Raw genomic sequence first — 21,210 nt, 5'->3', positions numbered from 1 at the left:
CTTTTGTACCATTTCAGGTTACTCACTGGACTTGGAACTGGGGGTGTTGTAAAACTTTTGACCGGTAACGTAAACTAACTCACATTTGTACGGAATGGGGTTAGCGTACGTTAGTGTGTATATAATATACACTGCTCAAGAAAATAAAGGGAACACTAAAATAACACATCCTAGATCTGAATGAATGAAATATTCTTATTAAATACTTTTTTCTTTACATAGTTGAATGTGCTGACAACAAAATCACACAAAAATGATCAATGTAAATCAAATTTATCAACCCATGGAGGTCTGGATTTGGAGTCACACTCAAAATTAAAGTGGAAAACCACACTACAGGCTGATCCAACTTTGATGTAATGTCCTTAAAACAAGTCAAAATGAGGCTCAGTAGTGTGTGGCCTCCACGTGCCTGTATGACCTCCCTACAATGCCTGGGCATGCTCCTGATGAGGTGGTGGATGGTCTCCTGAGGGATCTTCTCCCAGACCTGGACTAAAGCATCCGCCAACTCCTGGACAGTCTGTGGTGCAACGTGGCGTTGGTGGATGGAGCGAGACATGATGTCCCAGATGTGCTCAATTGGATTCAGGTCTGGGGAACGGGCCTTCCTCTTGCAGGAACTGCTGACACACTCCAGCCACATGAGGTCTAGCATTGTCTTGCATTAGGAGGAACCCAGGGCCAACCGCACCAGCATATGGTCTCACAAGGGGTCTGAGGATCTCATCTCGGTACCTAATGGCAGTCAGGCTACCTCTGGCGAGCACATGGAGGGCTGTGTGGCCCCCCCAAAGAAATGCCACCCCACACCATGACTGACCCACCGCCAAACCGGTCATGCTGGAGGATGTTGCAGGCAGCAGAACGTTCTCCACGGCGTCTCCAGACTCTGTCACGTCTGTCACATGTGCTCAGTGTGAACCTGCTTTCATCTGTGAAGAGCACAGGGCGCCAGTGGCGAATTTGCCAATCTTGGTGTTCTCTGGCAAATGCCAAACGTCCTGCACGGTGTTGGGCTGTAAGCACAACCCCCAGCTGTGGATGTCGGGCCCTCATACCACCCTCATGGAGTCTGTTTCTGACCGTTTGAGCAGACACATGCACATTTGTGGCCTGCTGGAGGTCATTTTGCAGGGCTCTGGCAGTGCTCCACCTGCTCCTTCTTGCACAAAGGCGGAGGTAGCGGTCCTGCTGCTGGGTTGTTGCCCTCCTACGGCCTCCTCCACGTCTCCTGATGTACTGGCCTGTCTCCTGGTAGCGCCTCCATGCTCTGGACACTACGCTGACAGACACAGCAAACCACAGCTCGCATTGATGTGCCATCCTGGATGAGCTGCACTACCTGAGCCACTTGTGTGGGTTGTAGACTCCGTCTCATGCTACCACTAGAGTGAAAGCACCGCCAGCATTCAAAAGTGACCAAAACATCAGCCAGGAAGCATAGGAACTGAGAAGTGGTCTGTGGTCACCACCTGCAGAACCACTCCTTTATTGGGGGTGTCTTGATAATTGCCTATAATTTCCACCTTTTGTCTATTCCATTTGCACAACAGCATGTGAAATTTATTGTCAATCAGTGTTGCTTCCTAAGTGGACAGTTTGATTCACAGAAGTGTGATTGACTTGGAGTTACATTGTGTTGTTTAAGTGTTCCCTTTATTTTTTTGAGCAGTGTATATTATAAGTTTCAAGATGCTTTGAAAGCATTTATAGTTCCTTTGTCTCCAGTTATTTCTGTGTGCTGTCTGTAGATCAAGGAGTCGTGTTTCTGGGGGAACAACTTTGTGATGAGTGGTTCAGACTGTGGCCACATCTTCATCTGGGACAGACACACGGGCGAGCACCTGATGCTGCTGGAGGCCGACAATCACGTAGTCAACTGTCTCCAGCCGCACCCCTACGACCCCAGTGAGTTACTGTACACTCCATACACCTTCAACCACACCCCTACCCGCTTACAGCCACACCTCTATGACCCCAGTGAGTTACACTTCTATATCTAGAGCCACACCTACAGTATACACCCACACCTCTGTAACCCCAATGATTAACACACACCTACCCTAGTCTCACCTCTACACCTCAACCACACCCGGTGAGTTTCTTAGCTACATTTTCAGCCTTGTATAAAGAGCCAATGATGTCACACCTCCTACCCCTTAATTGTCGTACCCTATTGCCAAAAGTTTGTCTCCTGTCTGTTCCAGTTCTTGCCTCGTCAGGGATCGACTACGACATTAAGATCTGGTCACCTCTGGAGGCGTCCCCGTCTTTTAACAGAGTCCTAGCTGATGAGGTACGTTTGCTAAACGATTGATTCAACGTTAGTGACAGACAGCGGGTAGTCTGGGGTTCACTTCTCTGTCTCACCAGTTGAGGGGGTTGGATTCCCCACTGTGTGAGACTTCCGCATAGAGTCCTCTGGTCCTCTACAAGAGCTCTCACAACAGCTGACTGGAGACGCCTTGCCCCAGGAGACCTACCTATCCCTCCCTGCCCTCCTCCCTGTACCCTCCCTCATCACCCCCTCTCTCTTCTCCCTTTTTTCACCCCTCCCTATTACCTTTTCTATTCCCGCACCCACGTTACCCCTTTCCGTCCTCCCTTACCCTTCAACCGCTCTCACCAGTCCCACTCCCAACTTCCGAGTATGAAAGAAATCACATTCTCTTTGATCATTCTGATATACTGGTATCATTTGATGCTTCTGATTTACTGGTATCATTTGCTTTATTTTACCTTCCTCTCTATCTCCCTCTTTCCCTTTTTCTCTCAGGTGATCACGCGTAATGAGTTGATGCTTGAGGAGACCAGGAACACCATCACAGTCCCCGCCTCCTTCATGCTGCGAATGCTGGCCTCCCTTAATCACATAAGAACGGGTACACACACACACACATTCTCAGTTACATTTTGCTAGTAGTTTATTTTTATGGTGTTTTGGAAAGGCAGTTGACTAATGAACCAATAGAAAGTGCATGTGGAAGTATTTATGTTCTTCTTGATGTACTTTGGGACCCTTGAGCCTGCTTTGAGTAAGCCTCTTACCACTGTGAGATTTACTGGTTCACCCACTCAATTTCTAGCCTGGTTGAGTGGGTGTGGGTCTCTGTTCAGCTATTACATTCCACTCCTTGTACTCTGTAATTCGCACAAAATCCAGCTGTATATTCAATGTTGAGATTAACGAAAGGCCAGTCAGTCCCTTTGACAAATGACAGAGTACATGGAGTGAAATGTTAGACTGGTACCCAGACTACTCAATTACCAGCAACCAGTTATGCAACTTACACTGTAGACCCCACAAGCTGGGTACTGTAGGAAATGGGTTTAGGGTTGTGTTCATCAGGCACAAAATGGAAAACAAACTGACTGAAATAGGGAGGAACTACCTGGACTTGTCAAATAAGAAATGCTGATTTCAGTTTTTTTTCACACACTCACTTTGTTTGTCCTCAGATCGCTTGGAGGGTGACCGCTCAGAAGGTTCTGGACAGGAGAACGAGGATGAGCAGTAGCTGCCCGGACAACATTTTATTTGAAAAAGAAAACACAATTTTTATTTTGCTCTAAAAAAGCACTTGAAGATCTTGAGATTTGTACAAGTATTATGTAGAATATTTCTTTATCTGAGCATTAGTTACATTTTTAGCTCTTCTTTTTTAAGATGACTTTCTTACTGGTGTGTCTGTATGAGAACTGCATTTGAGGAAAAAAGTGTGTGAATGCAAGCGCAAAGCCAGACATATGTGTGTGTGTGTGTGTGTGTGTGTGTGTGTATATATATATATATATACAGTTATAGTTGCAAGTTTAAATACACCTTAGCCAAATGCATTTAAACTCAGTTTATCACAATTCCTGACATTTTATCCTAGTAAAAATTCCCTGTCTTAGGTCTGTTAGGATCACCACTTTATTTTAAGAATGTGAAATGTCAGAATGATAGTGGAGTCATTTATTTCAGCTTTTATTTCTTTCATCACATTCCCAGTGGGTCAGAAGTTTACATACACTCAATTAGTATTTGGTAGCATTGCCTTTAAATTGTTTAACTTGGGTCAAATGTTTCGGGTAGCCTTCCACAAGCTTCCCAAAATAAGTTGGGTGAATTTTGGCCCATTTCTCCTGACAGAGCTGGTGTAACTGAGTCAGGTTTGTAGGCCTCCTTGCTCGCACACGCTTTTTCAGTTCTGCCCACAAATGTTCTATGGGATTGAGGTCAGGACTTTGTATGCTTGGGGTCATTGTCCATTTGGAAGACCCATTTGTGACCAAGCTTTAACTTCCTGACTGATGTCTTGAGATGTTGCTTCAATATATCCACATAATTGTCTTTCCTCATGATGCCATCTATTTTGTGAAGTGCACCAGTCCCTCCTGCAGCAAAGCGCCCCCACAACATGATGCTGCCATCCCCCGTGCTTCACGGTTGGGATGGTGTTCTCCGGCTTGCAAGCCTCCCTCTTTTTCCTCCAAACATAACGATGGTCATTATGGCCAAATAGTTATATTTTTGTTTCATCAGACCAGAGGACATTTCTCAAAAAAGTACGATCTTTGTCCCCATGTGCAGTTGCAAACCGTAGTCTGGCTTTTTTATGGTGGTTTTGGAGTAGTGGCTTATTTCTTGCTGAGCGGCCTTTCAGGATATGTCGATATAGGACTCGTTTTACTGTGGATATAGATACTTTTGTACCTGTTCCTCCAGCATCTTCACAAGGTCCTTTGCTGTTGTTCTGGGACCAAAGTACGTTCATCTCTAGGAGACAGAACGCGTCTCCTTCCTGAGCGGTATGACGGCTGCGTGGTCCCATGGTGTTTATACTTGCATACTACTCTTTGTACAGATGAACGTGGTACCTTCAGGCGTTTGGAAATTGCTCCCAAGGATGAACCAGACTTGTTGAGGTCTACAATTTTTTCCTGAAGTCTTGGCTGATTTCTTTTGATTTTCCCATGATGTCAAGCAACGAGGCACTGAGTTTGAAGATAGGTCTTGAAATACATCGAGGTACACCTCCAATTGACTCAAATTATGTCAATTAGCCTATCAGAAGATTCTAAAGCCATGACATACTTTTCTGGAATTTTCCAAGCTGTTTAAAGGCACAGTCAACTTAGTGTATGTATACTTCTGACCCATTGGAATTGTGATACAGTGAAATAATCTGTCAACAATAGTTGGGAAAATTACTTGTGTCATGCACAAAGTAGATGTCTTAACCGACTTGCCAAAACTATAGTTTGTTAACAAGAAATTTGTGGTTGAAAAACAAGTTTTAATGACTCCAACCTAAGTGTATGTAAACTTCCGACTTCAACTGTATATACGTGTGTGTGTATATATATATATATATATATATATATAATGTGTGGATATTATTTAGATGACATGTGCGTGAGGAAGTTTAAAAGTGCAATATTATTTTTGTCAGGAGCAAATGAGCTTTGATCAGTGTTAAGGTGTGATTTCTTGTTTGTAGCGCAAGGCTGAGAACTCAAATGTTTATACTGTACTTGCAGTTATGCATGTAAACATAATTATGCTTTAAGTAAACCATTTTGTTGTTGAAAAGGTAGTTCCTCTTTTTGCTGGGTTTGTTAGTATGTCTCAAAGGTATACGTAGTTCTTGTGATGACAGTGATTACACAAGACGGAACTCTCATCTTGGCACTGTTGAAGCATCCATCCAACAGTTTAGGGATTCTGAATGTCGCCCAGGCCACAGGACAGATGGCTTGTTTTGGTAGCTGTTGGCTGAAGCATTAACGCGGTATGGCCCCTGTTTACTCTATAATGCGACCCTTCTATACACTCACACATACTGACACGCAAGTCCCAACCATGGCATTCTAAGACATTTAATTGGTTGCGGAGGATTGCAAGACATGGACATGATTCAACTGAATTTGGGAGGCATGTCAAACATTGTTTCCCAGCAAACTAAAACACAGAAGGCTTCTGGTGTGTATAACAAAAAACGTTAATACAACAGTAAAAAAAAAAGTCAGTGGAAATTAAAAGTTGACAATACCTCAAATTCTGGAGTATTGCTTTGCTCTTACAATGTATTACCATACTCGGACAGTGACACAGACAAACACAGATATAAATAACTCTGTTTTTGGAGGTAAACCATACTAATACACACCCACATTAGCTAACAGGATACACAGTTATTCTCTCAGGGTGAGAACTGGTGCTCTAATAAAGTGATTAAGAATGTGTAACGTGTTCAATATGTGATAACCACAGGGTTTTAAAAAGGGACGGTAACCATAGCCTGGTCTCTGATCAGTATGTGCTTGAAAGCACACAGAGAAGTTAACTAAAGCAGCACGTTCAGATTTTGAATCAGGCTAGCTGTACCTCTACAGGGATGTAGAGAGCCCACATGTGTATTTGTATGTATTACCTATTATCTGTTGCCAAGGCAGCAGCTACTCTTCCTGCGGTCTAGCAAAATTAAGGCAGTTTATACTATTTTAAAAAATTATAATACATTCACAGATTTCACAACACACTGTGTGCCCTCAGGCCCCTACACCACCACTACCACATATCTACAATACAAAAGATGTGTGTGTATAGTGCGTATGTTATCGTGTGTGTCCGTCTGTTTGTGTTGCTTCACAGTCCCCGCTGTTCCATAAGGTGTATTTTTATATTGTTTTTAAATTTCATTTTACTGCTTGCATCAGTTACTTAATGTGGAATAGAGTTCCATGTATTTATGGCTCTAATGTTGTACTGTTGTAATGTTAGCTCTCTGTGTACATCCAAGGGCCAGCTGTGCTGCCCTGTTCTGAGCCAATTGCAATTTTCCTAAGTCCCTTTTTGTGGCACCTGAACACGCGACAACAGTAGTCCAGGTGCGACAAAACTAGGGCCTGTAGGACCTGCCTTGTTGATAGTGCTGCTAAGAAGGTAGAGCAGCGCTTTATTATGGACAGACTTTTCATCATCTTAGATACTGTTGTATCAATATGTTTTGACCATGACACTTTACAAACCCAGGGTTACTCCAAGCAGTTTAGTCACCTCAACTTACTCAATTTCCACATGATTTATTTCAAGATTTAGTTGAGGTTTACGGTTTAGTGAATGATTTGTCCCAAATACAATGCATTTAGTTTTTGAAATATTTAGGACTAACTTATTCCTTGCCACCCATTATGAAACTAACTGCAGCTCTTTGTTAAGTGTTGCAGTCATTTCAGTCACTGTAGTAGCTGACGTGTATAGTGTTGAGTCATCAGCATACATAGACTCACTGGCTTTACTCAAAGCCAGTGGCATGTCGTTAGTAAAGATTGAAAAAAGTAAGGGACCAAGACATCTGCCCTGGGGAATTCCTGATTTTACCTGGATTATGTTGGAGAGGCTTCCATTCAAGAACATCCTCTGTGTTCTGTTAGATAAGTAGCTCTTTATCCACAATATAGCAGGCCACAACACAAGTTTTTCCATCAGCAGATTATGATCGATAATGTCAAAAGGCGCACTGAAGTCTAACAAAACAGCCTCCACAATATTTTTATGGTTAATTTCTCTCAGCCAATCATCAGTAATTTGTGTAAGTGCTGTGCTTGTTGAATATCCTTCCCTATAAGCGTGCTGAAAGTCTGTTGTCAATTTGTTTTCTTTGAAATAGCATTGTATCTGGTCAAACATTATTTTTTTCAAAAGTTTACTAAGGGTTGGTAACAGGCTGATTGGTCGGCTTTTTGAGCCATTAAAGGGGGCTTTACTATTCTTAGGTAGCGGAATTACTTTTGCTCCAGGCCTGAGGGCACACACTTTCTAGTAGGCTTACATTTAAATTATGGCAAATAGGAGTAGCAATATCATCCACTATTATCCTCAGTAATTTTCCATCCAAGTTGTCAGACCCTGGTCGCTTGTCATTGTTGACAGACAACAATTTTTTAATCTCTTCCACACTCAATTTACGGAATTCAAAATTACAATGCTTGTCTTTCATAATTTGGTCAGATATACTTGGATGTGTAGTGTAAGCATTTGTTGCTAGCATGTCATGCCTAAGTTTGCTAATCTTGCCAACGAAAAAACGATTAAAGTAGTTGGCAATATTTTTTTTATTTAACCTTTTATTTAACTAGGCAAGTCAGTTAAGAACAAATTGTTCTTTACAATGACGGCCTACCCTGGCCAAACCCGGACAACGCTGGGCCAATTGTACGCCGCTCTATGGGACCCCCAATCATGGCCAAATGTGATTCACCTTGGATTCGATGCAGGGACTGTAGTGATGCCTTTTGCACTGAGTTGCAGTGCCTGCGCCACTCGGGAGCCATCTGATTTAATGAGTTTGTGTTTTCGACTAAAATTTTCTTTGTCGTTTTTCTTTGTTTCATAGTGTAGTTTCTTATTCTTTTTATTCAGTTTAGTCACATGATTTGCCAATTGGTTGTGCAGCCAGACTTGTTTGCCAATCATTTTGTCTCATCCCTCTCAACCATACAATTTTTCAATTCCTCATCAATCCACGGGGATTTATCCATTTTTACAGTCATTTTCTTAGTGGATGCATGCTTGTTAGTAACAGGAATAAGCTATTTCATAAATGTGTCAAGTGCAGCGTCTGTTTGCTCCTCATTACACACCATGGACCAACAAATATTATTTACAACAACATAGAAATCACTACAAAACCTCTTGTATGACCTCTCATACATTATATTAGGCCCAGCCTTTGGAACTTTGGTTTTCCTAGATATTGCTACTATATTGTGATATACTACAGCCAATGGATCTGGATACTCCTTTCAAGCAAATTTCTGCAGCATTAGTAAAGATGTGATTAATACATGTTGATGATTTCATTCCTGTGCTGTTTGTAACTACCCTGGTAGGTTGACTGATGACCTGAACCAGGTTGCAGGCACTGGTTACAGTTTGAAGCTTTTTAAGTCGGCAGCTTGATGAAATATTTAAATCACCCAGAAAATATACCTCTGTTGATATCACATACATTATCAAGAATTTCACACATATTATCCAGATACTGACTGTTAACACTTGGTGGTCTATAGCAGCTTCCCACTAGCTATATTACTTATGCTCAATTTAACAAAATCAATGGGGGCCTGACTGTTTAGCTTTTATTTTGTTGATTGTAAATTCTTAGATTATAGGCAACTATAAACGCTAACTAACGTAAGACAATGCTACTGCACTGAACTCCGCTCTCCTGTTCTGTATTGTATTGTACTGCACTGTACTCTAGTGTGCTCTGCTGTTCAAATTTGTGAAACATGAGGAGAATGACATTCACATTCATAATGATGCTTTTCTGTGTAGTACAGATCAGGGACCCATGATGTAATTCCGTTACCCTAATTCTGTTTCCGGGTATAGATCCATTTCACTTACTGTAGTTCAATAAACAAAATATTTTTTCAAACTCAAGGTGCCATGTCATAGCTGACACCCCATTCCTTCAGCATACATCTTTGAATCTTAATTCAGAGCAAATATCTGAGTTTTTGGATAACATGGTCACATACAAACCAGTGGGAAATTTTACCATAATTCTGTAAAATTTGAAATTATCAAAAGTAGTCCTTGTGCAGAGTTGTTTGGCATACATTTTAAAGTCAAACAACTGAATCAAAGCCCTTAACAAGGTTAGTTAGGTTTTAAGCCTCCAGGGGTTGAATTAGTTATCCCCAGACACTGACCCAAGGTCACACACACTCTCTCATTGTTTAGCTCGTGCGAAAGCTATGTGCATTGTGTATGGGGAAGAAAAGAAGCCGGATTGTTGTCAGCTCAGTGAACTAGACAGACTGAATGGAGTAGTATGTTCCCATGTATGCATGTTGGGTCATTAATCTAATTACATTAATGCAGAAGCATAAAATACTGTAATCTTGTTTGATTTCCGTATCTGTCTTGCTGCTATCAGGCTGTTGTTTCTTACATTAAAGGGATAATATATGGCATGGCAATACACCACATCAGTCAGTGGCTTCCTCAATAAATGCATCGATGACGTCGTCCCTACAGTGACCGTACGTACATACCACAACCAGAAGCCATGGATTACAGGCAACATCCGCACTGAGCTAAAGGGTAGAGCTGCCACTTTCAAGGAGCGGGACTCTAACCCGGAAGCTTATAAGAAATCCCGCTATGCCCTTCGACGAACCATCAAACAGGCAAAGCATCAATACAGGACTAAGATTGAATCGTACTACACCGGCTCCGACGCTCGTCGGATGTGGCAGGGCTTGCAAACTATTAGGGACTACAAACGGATGCACAGCCACGAGCTGCCCAGTGAAACGAGCCTACCTGAAGAGCTAAATTACTTCTATGCTCGCTTCGAGGCAAGTAACACTGAAGCATGCGTGAGAGCTTCAGCTGTTCCAGATGACTGTGTGATCACGCTTTCTGTAGCCGATGTGAGTAAAACCTTTAGGTCAACATTCACAAGGCCGCAGGCCCAGACGGATTACCAGGACGTGTATTCTGAGCATGCGCTGACCAACTGGTAAGTGTCTTCACTGACATTTTCAACCTGTTCCTGACTAAGTCTGTAATACCAACATGTTTCAAGCAGACCACCATAGTCTCTGTGCCCAAGAACACTAAGGTAACCTGCCTAAATGACTACTGACCTGTAGCACTCACGTCTGTAGCCATGAAGTGCTTTGAAAGGCTGGTGATGGCTCACATCAACACCATTATCCCAGAAACCCTAGACCCACTCCAATTTGCATACCGCCCCAACAGATCCACAGATTATGCAATCTTTATTGCACTCAACACTGCCCTTTCCCACCTGGACAAATGGAACACCTATGTGAGAATGTTATTCATTGACTACAGCTCAGCATTCAACACCATAGTGCCCTCAAAGCTCATTAATAAGCTAAGAACACTGGGACTAAACACCTCCCTCTGCAACTGGATCCTGGACTTCCTGACGGGCCGCCCCCAGGTGGTGAGGGTAGGTAACAAAAAAATCCACCACGCTGATTCTCAACGCGGGGGCCCCTCAGGGGTGCGTGCTCAGTCCCCTCCTGTACTCCCTGTTCACTCATGACTGCATGGCCAGGCATGACTCCAACACCATCATCAAGTTTGCCGATGACACAATAGTGGTAGGTCTGATCACCAACAACGATGAGACAGCCTATAAGGAGGAGGTCAGAGACCTGGCCGTGTGGTGCCAGGACAACATCCTCTCCCTCAACGTGACCAAGACAAAGGAGATGATTGTGGACTACAGGAAAGGAGGACCGAGCACGCCCCATTCTCATCGACTGAGCTGCAGTGGAGCAGGTTGAGAGCTTCAAGTTCCTTGGTGTCCACATCACCAACAAACTATCATTGTCCAAACACACCAAGACATGCGTGAAGAGAGCATGACAAAGCCTATTCCTCATCAGGAGACTGAAAAGATTTAGCATGGGTGCTCAGATCCTCAAAAAGTTCTACAGCTGCACCATCGAGAGCATCCTGACTGGTTGCATCACTGCCTGGTATGGCAACTGCTCGGCCTCCGACCGCAAGGCACTACAGAGGTTAGTGCGAACAGCCCAGTACCTCACTGGGGCCAAGCTTCCTGCCATCCAGGACCTCTATACTAGGCGGTGTCAGAGGAAGGCCCTAATAATGGTCAAAGACTCCAGCCACCCTAGTCATAGACTCTCTCTGCTACCGCACGGCAAGTGGTACCAGGGCACCAAGTCTAGGTTCAAGAGGCTGTTATGTAAAAACGTAAGAGATGAAAATGGACAAACTAAAGAATGTGCAATGTGTAGGCCCACTGAGTGTACATTCTGAACCTATGTTGAAGTCCGTAGGTCACATGACCAAGGAGCTATTTAAATGTGAAAGTTAAAACAATTCCTGTAAAATTGAGTGAGATGAAAATGGACAAACTAAAGGGTGTGCAATGTGTAGGCCCACTGAGTGTACATTCTGAACCTTGTTTGAAGTCAGTAGGTCACATGACCAAGGAGCTATTGAAATTCTATAGTAAAAAAAAGTTTGACTTTGTTTACGCTCCCTAACTAATTCAACTAGGAATACAAAATGCTGCTCACATTTAGACATGTTAATTCGCTTTGGAAAGTGAATGAATGTCCAAATCGTGAAAATAAGACCTGTGCAATGTTGTGCACAATTTTTCCAACATCATGACACTTATTTGGAGTCTGTGGCTCAAGTGGTTTGAAAGCGTGAATATAAGTCGAATATCCAACTTGAAACTGTCTTTACCTCGGTCACTGTGGTCACTGCATGCCTGCACTTTAATCCGTTTAATCCGGATTAAATATCAGGAGTTGTGAAAAACTGAGTTTAAATGTATTTGGTTAAGGTCTATGTAAACTTCCGACTTCAACTGTATATAGAGTATTTCACTTCAAACAGTTTATTTAATTGAATTATACACAAGATAAAAGAGGTTGCCCAGCATAAATTCATGTACAAACATTATTTTTAATTACATTCTTGTCATTTAGCAGACTTACAGGACAAATTAGGGATAATTGACTTGCTCAAGGGACAATGACAGATTTTTCACCTAGTCAGCTCGTGATTCAAACCAGCAACCTTTCAGTTACTGGCCCAACACTCTTAACCGCTAGGCTACCTGCCACCAGATCAATTAACTTCAATACAGTTATTCAAATACATTCATCATCAATGACTAAAATAATGAATATAGTATTAAAATATGTAAGGAATTGTATTAGATATTGGTAACTTGTTTTGACAACTTCTCAACATTAGCTATGGATGACATAATATACACACTCCCTCTTTCTATTGGACATATGCTGGACTCATTGGACACATGCACGACACCCACAACTCCCCTCCCCCATGACAATCACTCAGACACACACAACTCAGGGTTGGAGCTCCAGACAAAGAACTATGTCAAGAACCAATGGAACGTAGACACCGGGTACGAGCAGGACTACCCACGACCCAGATCGACCAATCGGAAGGCCAGACGACAAGATCAACCTACTTTGCTTGTTGCCTATATAATCTGTATGTACTGCTTAGAGCGGCCTCTTCTCCGACGATTTCATAAGAATCTGACAGAAAGGGGCCGTGCACGTTTTTGCCTGATATCTTTACACTTGAATAAAACGGCCTTATTATAAAATTATCCACCTCGTCCTATGTCTCCACTTGTTCTCCTGTCTCAAGTAAACGTTTTATCAACAAATTGGTAGCAGAGGATGGTTTTCTTCTCTGAATTCGGTCCATAAAAAGTTGATAGAGAAAAGAGACAAGTGAGAGACGGATCAGAGAGACGGGTGACCTGAAAAGGAGCTGCCGGGGATTCAACTCACCCAGGAAACTGATCAAAGAGCTCGAAAATATTAAGGTAAGCAGAGCCGGTTTAATCAAAATCTGCATATTGTATAATAGCCAATATCTAAATTATGATCAGGAGTACTGAGGTGAGTGTGAATTGTTGCTAAATTTATGTGGAATTGTCTAGAATTTAAGGCATGCTGTAAGGATATCTGCGTTAAAAATCCCATTCCAAGTAGTCTGATAACAGTGAGGAATTAGAATGTATTCCAAGTAGTCTGATAACAGTGAGGAATTAAATGAATTAACTGAATGTATTCCAAGTAGTCTGATAACAGTGAGGAATTAACTGAAATATATTCCAAGTAGTCTGATATAACAGTGAGGAATTAAATGAATTAACTGAATGTATTCCAAGTAGTCTGATAACAGTGAGGAATTAACTGAAATATATTCCAAGTAGTCTGATATAACAGTGAGGAATTGTGGTAATAGCGAACCTGAGCCTACTGGAGTTGGCATTCCAGTAGACAGAAGGCTATGCTGAATGTATTCCAAGTAGTCTGATAACAGTGAGGAATTAAATGCTGAAATGTATTCCAAGTAGTCTGATATACCAGTGAGGAATCGATGAAATAAGTTGCATGAGCAGAACCGAGACAAGTCGATAACGCCAAATCAATGTGAGTGATTGAACGTTCCACGAGGCCGATTGCTAATAATTAGCCATATGCTAAGTTGAGGCTGTGTTGGAAGTGACCGCCGGGTCAGAGAAGCAGCTATTTTCTGCTGATAAGTTGACCTGATTTTTCCCTCTCGTGCTGTTGGTAAATCCTTAAGGGTTAGAATTAATTTGATAATTATTCTAGAAACGCTAGGATACACCATATATTGTCCTAAAAGGACACGTTTGAAATACTTTGGGAAAGTATTTAATTAATTAAGTTAGTTTTTGAGTTTTCAGTTTTTTAATTCGTTTTTGAGAAAAATGAGTCCTAGAATTAATTAAATATTTATTCTAGAAACGCTTGAATATACTAATATAATGTCCCGAAAGGACATTTCTGAAATGTTTTGGCAAAGTATTTAAATAATCGAAAAAGTGAAAACGAATAATAACTGTTTGAAAATAGTTCCTAAAATTATTATTATATTTAAAATAGAAGCGCTAGATAATACTAGTAGAGTGTTCCAAAAGGATATTGCCGAAATACTTTGGGAAAGTATTTAATTAATTCGCCAAACATAAAGCAATAACATTCTTTGTACACAAGGGGGAGACAGACACCAGAGATAAGACTGTGTCAGCACCAGAGATACATTGTTAGTTTTGGCCAGTGATGGGCTAAGTGCACCACCAGAATAAATGCACACAATCACACATCACATGTCAACACTGAAAAAAACATGGCAGACGCACTCAATGCTGAAGAAGGTCTGCCCCACTCCTGTGCAGAAAGAGCTGCACAAGAACTGAAACTGAGACCTGACCTGGGGAACGAACCACTCACCAACCCGGACCTATGGTTATACACAGATGGATGCTGCTATAGAGGAGAGGAAGGGAACATAGCAGCATACGCAATGGTGCAGCAGCTTCCAGACAGGTCACACGTGACCTTGGAATCTGCCATCATCACACACCTGCATCAGCCCAGTTAACTGTATTCATAGGGTTGACACAAGCTCTGGAAAGAGCTGAAGGAAAGACTGTAAACATCTACACCGACTCAGCGTATGCTCATGGAGCAGTCCATACTGTTGGACCACAATGGGTTAGCAGGACATCAGCATAGATTACACAGATATGGGGCAAGACAATGTGACAAATGGAAAAAGGTACCTGTTAGTTATGGTAGACAGGTTCTCTAAATAGGTACCTGTTAGTTATGGTAGACAGGTTCTCTAAATGGGTTGAGGCAATGCCAACAGCAAGGGAGGATGCAAAATCGATCATTAAGTGGCTCCAAACCGAACTCATACCAAGGTATGGAGTTCCAAGGCAAATCAGATCCGACAAACGGGTCCCATTTCAGTAACCAACACCTGAGACAGGTGGAGGAAAGATTGGGTATTGTACACAAGTTTGGGTTAGTGTACAGGCCACAATCTCAAAAGTCTCGTGGAACGCGCCAATCAAATGTATGTGCAGGTTTGAAGTTGATTTGGGTTGAAGCCCTGCCCCTGGCGTTGCTGGCCATGAGAGCCTCTCCAGGTGCAGGCACCCATCTCTCTCCTCATGAGATAATGGTTGGAAGAATTATGCTCGGTCCACCAAGGGAGGGAGGTCATATGCCCGCCCTTGATGTATAACAAATTGTAATGTCTGATAATTGACGGAACTTTCTGCAGCTCTCTCCACACAGATTCACAAGGTCCAAATGGGGAAGCTGACAGGAGATCCGCCATCACTGAAGGTAAAAAAAAAAAAAATTGGTGACTGGGTGGGGTAAAAGTCCACAAGAGAAAGTGGCTAGAACCCAGGTGGACTGGACAGTACGAAGTGAGGGAGGTTACTTCACACTCAGTCCAGGTCAAAGGTAAATCAGGCGCACCTTGGCACCACCTCACACATTGCACTCCAGCCCCAATCCCTTCTAGAACACTGACAGAAGTCAGAGCTGATTTAAACAGCTTGAATCCGATTCCAAATGAAGACATTCCTGACTCAGGGGATGCGGCATCAAACTCCGCCTCCCCTGAAAAAGGAACCTCGCCCATTTAGAGGGACATTTCTCCCTCCCTGGGCAAGACTAGGGGTATCTGGCCCCTTATTTGTGATATTACTCCACACACTCATAACTCTTAGGATAGTTTGGGGGTGGAGAGCTATACAGAGAATGGACAGAAGATGGCAGTATTGCAGCACTCAACGGTCTCCCAGGAGCCTGTTTGAGTGCTGGTGACAGAGAAAAAACTTAAAACCAATTCGGAGTAGAGAGAATACGTTTAATAACTTATTCAGGTTAAATTTACAGACTAATGATATTATTGTTATGGATTGGGTGACATGCGATATAAATTTAGCGAAGTATATGGTAAGTTTACACTTTGGAATGGAGAAAGTTGAGAAGTCGATTTTACTTATACGATAGTTTTGCTGCCAAACTTAGTTGGGGTAACTAGATGTTTTGCCTAGAGGCAGGAATAAGACAGTCATTTTTGGTATTATATTGGCTAGTTGCTGCGTTCTGAACACAGGTTGAGCGCTAGTAAACGCATATCTTTATTTGAACTATACTAATCTATTTGATAAAAGTACTAAACCTGTATATTTAACATTTGATAATGATTGGCAAATCCATATATTTAACCACAACTTTGAATTTAGCATTGAGTATTATAGGAGGAACGGGATAAAATGTGTACTTTCCCCACCGGGTGTGGTCGTATTAAATTATGCTAGAGAAAATTGGTTGTGTCATTTAGAGGGAAAATGTGTACATTATCGCTTTGAGATACTTTTCAAAAGTTGCTGAAAGTTATTGGTTTTTGTTTAGGTAACACCAGAGAATTCGAACAATAAGTAAACGTATTCTAAACGTGATCTGTTTTCATTATGGGGAACAATGAACGACTCGCAACCTGGTATGGCTGGCAGGGAGTTTTTAAAGGGACAGTACACGTTTATCACAGTTGTGTTACATGAAACATCGGGGAAATTTAGAACGAATGATTTAAGGGTATTATCATAATTATTAGGTTTTGTTTTTGTGGTAAACGTTTGGGTTAAGGGGTTTTCCGTGTTCCCAGAGACAAGATATCTTAAAAGAATACACTCATATTGGAATAGGAGTTTTACTTTCTGAGTTTTATTTAGGCAGGGGACTTTGAGAAGATAAAGGGTTCTTTTGGTATGCCTAGATATGGTATGGAACACGAATGTAGGTGTAACCTTTTTGACCTATTTTCATTGCATTTTCCGGTGACTTGATCACTCACGGGAGAATGTAGTGGGAATAATGAATTTGTGTCATTTGGGATACTAGTTTATAACTCTTGACCATAAGGTTAGCATTTGTTTTGGCCATTAGAAGATAGAGATAGGTTTATTAAGGTTATGTAAGGACTTTAGAGATTTACACTATAAGACATGTTGTTATTTTAAATCCATTTGGGATAGATAAAGTCAAAACAGTGAGACACTTAGTTAATATTGCAAAAGAACACATAGTTGTTATTGACTATTATTAGAAAAAGGCAGACAGATGGGTCTACCCCGCACTGTTGAGACTTTGAAGGTTTGAGAGTAGAGTGGGGAGGGTGGACCGGGAAATGAGCAAGGTAGGCTGTGAAATAAGAAAGGAGAGAAAGGGTTTAACATATATAAGCAGCACAGATACATTTTAAAGTAGATAAGTCACTTGACAGAGAATTGGAAAAAAATAGATATGAATGTACGCCCAAGGGAGAATTGGATATGCGGCGAATGAATGGGACGTTTCTATATTATAATGTACTAAGTCATTATTTAGAGTAGGTAAGGTTGATACCTGGCCAGAGCCAGGTATCAAACGGGGGAGGGGTACATTGTGGTCTAGGATAGGATGGGGCCTATTGGAAAATAAACTAATGTAAAATTCAAAATTATAGCTAACAAATAGGTATAGAAGTTAAATATATAATCAGATAAAACAAATGAGAAACTGGTGGTTAACCAAATCTGTATGTCCAGGATTTTATGCGTTGCAGGTGAATTAAAGGAGAAGGTGATTCACTCGACCTGGGGGCATATCGCACTTGGAGGGTGAGACACACTGACACTGCCGAATGATCACAGAGTTAAGGAGAAGAACTGTTGCTAATAAAGCTCGGGGGTCAACTCCTTAATGAAAATTCCCTGACCCCGACCTTTCCTCACTGTGTACGTTCATAGAAGTGAAAGTGTTGTTTGACCTCTGGCTGATGATGTGTTCTTTGGGAGAGGGTGGGGTTTTACAGGACTGCTTGCAGTCCTGAGCTGTCTGATTAGGATACGATGGGGATGTTACCATCACAGTGTTGCCAGAACCACCACCAGTTCTAACGGACCAGGGTTCAGCCGGCCTCCTCCACCACTTCAAGACCAAGTCCCACGCCATCACCTAAGCTCTCCAATCTGGTACAGGTAATAAATGTAAAAGACATCTCAGATAGTGACCAATTGGGGACTTAAACTGAATATGAGGAAAGGGAGAATATGTGGTTGGCCTACAAAACAATAAATAGAAAGGACTGTGTCGTATGTGGACATGCCAGACCTATTCTGGCTGCTCACCCATTTGCCCTAAGTAATGTGGAAGGTTGGATGTGCATATTGGAAAGTTCAAGCCAAATTCAACCCGGTGTAAAACTCTGAGTCTTGTGTTCCCAGAAGTACCTCCCCAGAAGGTACCGTGGGGAGTTAAGGCATATGGAGGATGTTACAGCTGTATCACTGGTACAGGTAGGGGTGTGGACTATGGGAGGCTCCCTACTACAAACTGCATCACTAATGCCACTATTAACTAGAGGTGTTGCTGATGTATGGTGGATGTGTGGACCTGCCAGGCGGTTGACCCCATTTTGAAAGGAAATTGTCGTTGCTCATGTGTTTTGGCCAGTCTGATACCACCATTGCCTATTATTGAGGTTATAGCTAATCAACTTCTGGGAGCTGCACATGACACAGAGACTCGGTACCAACCCAGGAGACGGCAGAAACGTGACGCTCCTTGGTCCGAGGGTACAGATAACATGCACACCAACCTGTTGGGGGTCCCAATAGGGGTCCCCCCCGAATTCCAGACATTAAACAGGAATGATGGCCTGTGGCATCTGATGCCCATCATTGGCCCAGCTATTGTTGATGCTAAAACAAAAGGTCTGGATCAATTATATCTACTATAATTAATGATGATTTGTTAAACACACCCACAAAGGACTTACAGGGATGGCTGAACAATTGGATGCTACCTCTCAAACCAGTAGACACAATAGACTAACACTAGACATAAGTCTGGCCAACCAGGGAGGTGTATGTAACAAGATTGTAGAACAGTGTTGCACGTTTGTTCCTAACAATACTAGTCCGGATGGGAGCATTTCAAAAGCTCTGAGTGGGTTGGCAAGGTTATCAGTGGAGATGAAGGGTCTTGCAGGTGTGGAGGAGAGTGGACTGTTCCCCTGGCTGGGTGGTTGTTTTGGTAAGTACACTGCAATGATGATTACTGGATTTCTGACAATAGTTGTTGTTTTTCATTTCTGTATTGCCTGTATCATACCTTGTTTGAAGAAGTTTGTTACAGATGTGTAAGGGGCCTCTGGTATGATGCCGTTGCTTGATGCTCCAGTTGGAGAGGCTGATACGAAAACAAGCTTCCGCAGGAGAGTGGGCTGACAGAGGAGGACCCTTGGTTTGCTGTAGTTGATGTTGTTGAATGAATAAAAAGTGATGTTTGTCCTCCCTGTTGTGAAGGTTTGAAGTTCCCGGGTGGCGACGAGCCCACCTGGTACAGGTTGTATAGAGGGATGGGCCTGAGGGTTTAACATATTCTCGTTTTTTTGGTTTACTAATGTGTGGTTGGCCACTCCAGGTGTAGTTATTGGAGTGGTCTCCTTTTTGGTCCTTGCTCATTTACGACTCAACTTACATTGATGCTATTGGTGTCCCTAGGGGGTGCCAGATGAATATAAACTGGTGGACCAAGTGACAGCTGGGTTTGAATCTTCTGTCTGTTGGTGGTGAACAGTTAGTAAAAATGTGGACAGAATTAACTACATTCATTTTAATGTCCAGAAACTGGGCAATTGGAATCAACAAGGCTTTGAGGCGGTCCATGGACAATTGGCAGCTACGTCCCTGATGGCATTTCAAAATAGAATCGCGGTTGATATGTTATTGGCTGAACGGGGGGGGGTCTGTGCAATGTTTGGTGAACAGTGTTGTACTTTAATTCCCAACAACACAGCTACGAATGGGAGTCTGACTGTAGCATTGGAGGGACTTCCTACCCTTAATGGTAAGATGAAACAGCATTCTGGAGTGGACACTTCTATGTGGGACTCATGGATGGATGCCTTTGGTAAATATAAGACGCTGGTTTCCTCCATCCTAGTATCAATTTCTGTTCTTGCGGCCATTCTTGTACTTTGTGGATGCTGTTGCATTCCATGTGCGCGCACGCTTGTTAGCCGTGTTATCACTGCCGCAATAGACCCTAATCAGGAAAGGGCCCAAATGTTCCCATTGCTTGATGATGGGGAAGCTGGACCTGTTTATCTATTTGAGGACTAAGATACTTTTATGTCACGTCTCTTGTGAGACGTGAAGAGAGGGAATCAAAAATTTGTCTTCTGACAAATTTTATCCTTTAGTTTTGTCTTTTTATATACTTTATGTCACGTCTCTTGTGAGACGTGAAGAGGGGGATTTGTAAGGAATTGTATTAGATATTGGTAACTTGTTTTGACAACTTCTCAACATTAGCTATGGATGACATAATATACACACTCCCTCTTTCTATTGGACATATGCTGGACTCATTGGACACATGCACGACACCCACAACTCCCCTCCCCCATGACAATCACTCAGACACACACAACTCAGGGTTGGAGCTCCAGACAAAGAACTATGTCAAGAACCAATGGAACGTAGACACCGGGTACGAGCAGGACTACCCACGACCCAGATCGACCAATCGGAAGGCCAGACGACAAGATCAACCTACTTTGCTTGTTGCCTATATAATCTGTATGTACTGCTTAGAGCGGCCTCTTCTCCGACGATTTCATAAGAATCTGACAGAAAGGGGCCGTGCACGTTTTTGCCTGATATCTTTACACTTGAATAAAACGGCCTTATTATAAAATTATCCACCTCGTCCTATGTCTCCACTTGTTCTCCTGTCTCAAGTAAACGTTTTATCAAC

General features: G+C 42.4%; 1 protein-coding gene across 2 annotated transcripts in view; it reads left to right on the top strand.

The window, feature by feature from the left end:
* The window catches only part of LOC139547151 (DDB1- and CUL4-associated factor 6-like), a 69,171-nt gene extending 59,732 nt beyond the window's left edge, over positions 1-9,439 (top strand). For both annotated transcript variants that reach the window (XM_071356202.1, XM_071356203.1), the window contains 4 exons: positions 1,755-1,911; positions 2,211-2,299; positions 2,780-2,885; positions 3,463-9,439. In XM_071356202.1, coding sequence (XP_071212303.1) covers positions 1,755-1,911; positions 2,211-2,299; positions 2,780-2,885; positions 3,463-3,521 — 411 coding nt within the window. In that variant the 3' untranslated portion in view covers positions 3,522-9,439. The remainder of the gene's footprint in view (positions 1-1,754; positions 1,912-2,210; positions 2,300-2,779; positions 2,886-3,462) is intronic.
* Positions 9,440-21,210: the final 11,771 nt, after the last annotated feature.

Source organism: Salvelinus alpinus, chromosome 20 (genome assembly GCF_045679555.1).
Source record: "Salvelinus alpinus chromosome 20, SLU_Salpinus.1, whole genome shotgun sequence".
NCBI classification, from domain to species: Eukaryota; Metazoa; Chordata; class Actinopteri; order Salmoniformes; family Salmonidae; genus Salvelinus; species Salvelinus alpinus.
The sequence above is the reverse complement of the archived record's forward strand: the minus strand, read 5'-3'. Positions and strand labels throughout refer to the sequence as shown.